Source organism: Sprattus sprattus, assembly GCF_963457725.1.
Source record: "Sprattus sprattus genome assembly, chromosome: 12".
Classification (NCBI taxonomy): Eukaryota; Metazoa; Chordata; class Actinopteri; order Clupeiformes; family Clupeidae; genus Sprattus; species Sprattus sprattus.
In genome coordinates this window covers 9,276,283-9,278,352 of record NC_137910.1, presented here as the reverse complement: position 1 = coordinate 9,278,352, position 2,070 = coordinate 9,276,283, and the positions used below count along the sequence as shown (strand labels likewise).

Genomic DNA, 2,070 nt, shown 5'->3' with positions numbered 1-2,070 from the left:
GGTGTTACAAATGTTGATGTTGTGTTGTGGTTCATTCAACTATGGTTACATTTCTTTAATGCAACGCATTCCAACTGTACTCCAGTTGTTTCATTTGAATTCATTATGAAATGAGCCTTGCCCACAAAGTCACTATGCTTCAACCTTTGAGCTACCCATGAGGTATCTAAATACTTGATGGACATCAGCGGCTTTGAAGAGTGCAATTCTTAACAACTTACGCTGGGAATAGCCAGACTGTTGGTCAACAGTATCCTCTGTTATGTCTTTGTGGTCACTTCTGTAAAGTGAAATATAGAAATTAATCCATAATCCAAATGAATCACAAACTGAAGTTAGTATTTGAGGGTCATTTATAAATAGGTAATTTATTTATTATTATCACAATACCTTTCTTTGGCATCCAGAAAAGCCTTGGCGAAAGGATTATATTTGATTTTCAGAGCAGTGACCTAAAAAGAAAAGGACTGTATTGAGAAAACAGCTCATACAGACACTTCAAACCATAACAGTGCAGCTGCTCAATACCCTGGTTGAACTACCACTGTCAAGTCTGGAGTTACTATAGTATTGACAGCTTGCATTCATTGTCAGACAGAGACCCTCTCACCTCTTCGTTCTGGTACGCCGTCACTGCAATAAACTGCGTCTCCGGGAAAGGGTGGCTCGTGATCATTCTCTGTGGCGCGCCAACCCGCACAATGTGGATACGTGGCTCATATTTATGCAAAGAGTTCAACATTATCTGAAAAAGCACACTTTGTGTCAAACATATCAAACATAACCTGTCAATAACCAACATTTCGATTTCATCGGGAACCCTCAACTCACCTGGCCACCACCATTAAGCTTGTTGGTAAGCTTCACTTTACTGAAGGAGACGGGGGCTTTCATCCAGTGCGCCCCGAAATTTGGTGAGTCTGGATGGATGTATACGCAGCTGGGCGCCAGAGGCTCTGGTTTACCCCCGGGAACCCACTCCCCATTCACGTATTTCCATCGGTGATTGTCCGCAGCCACGAAATCGAGCAGGAAGGAATACATAGCGTTTGGGTCCAAACCAGACACATTTGCTTTCAGTACAGGGAACATCCGCCTGGTGCGTAAAAGAAGAGAGATGATTAGAATTTCCAGCATTGGAATTTAAATAATCGAATAATAAAACAGTACAAATAAGTAAAATATTTAAAGAATAGTCATGGATCAGCCAATCAAAATGTAGACATGAAGGGGAATAAACTGCCACAGGTCTTACACATATGCTTGTAAGCTTCTCTAGATGTGTTTGAATGTGTTCCTATACGAATTTAAGAAATTAAAAAATCAAGGTACGGGGTTGAAACATGGTAGAAGCTTAGGAGAGACTGAGGATATTAAAATATAAAATCGTTTATTAAATCACACGGGTGTCACAGTACCTCAGCTATTGATTGTAGTTTAATACTGATGTTGCATATGGTAGCAATAAAGTAAGATTGCATAGATTTCTGCACACTGGTGAAAATGAGCAGTACGCGTTCGAAGATCAACCCTCGTCAGACTGTCCCATCGTAATACATCTATCAGAAGTGAAGTATCGATGTCAGATAGATAAGAAGTACCTTCCAGTTTTGGTCACTATCATTTCATTTGTAAGCTCTTTGAATTTCAGCCACAGCTCAGAGTCGTCCAGGTGAACTTTTAAATCCCTTTCCGTTGGATCTCCTTTCTCACTCCCAGCTTGTAGTTCGTTTTCCACCGCACTCAGAAGATGGTCCACTCGGTATTGTACCGTCTTTCCCAGACACTCTCCGATACCTGAGGCCATTCTATCCAAAAGCTCCAGCGCGTCAAGCAAAATGACAAAAGGCCTTTAAAAGTTTAGGTGTAATTAACTTTTCTCCTTCTCCCCATGCACTGAATGAATAGGGCAGGCAGGTAAAGCTGGTCCGTTACTTCGTCTGGACTGTAATAAATAGACCACAGGGACGAACCATCAGTGAGTGGCAATCTGAGTAGTGGCTGATTGGCTTGTCTCTACTTTGATGTGTGCCGCTTGGAAAGTCATTGGTCGACGGCGGCCATATCAGT

General features: G+C 41.8%; 1 protein-coding gene across 1 annotated transcript in view; it reads right to left on the bottom strand.

The window, feature by feature from the left end:
• Nucleotides 1-1,819, bottom strand: part of tbxtb (T-box transcription factor Tb) — a gene marked incomplete at its 3' end in the record, with an annotated part of 5,630 nt that extends 3,811 nt beyond the window's left edge. Inside the window, exons 1-5 of the mRNA XM_080849087.1 lie at nt 1,602-1,819; nt 832-1,096; nt 611-745; nt 391-452; nt 222-280 (exon numbers count right to left, since the gene is read on the bottom strand). Of these exons, the coding sequence (XP_080705213.1) occupies nt 222-280; nt 391-452; nt 611-745; nt 832-1,096; nt 1,602-1,807 (727 nt within the window). The 5' untranslated portion in view covers nt 1,808-1,819. The remainder of the gene's footprint in view (nt 1-221; nt 281-390; nt 453-610; nt 746-831; nt 1,097-1,601) is intronic.
• Nucleotides 1,820-2,070: the final 251 nt, after the last annotated feature.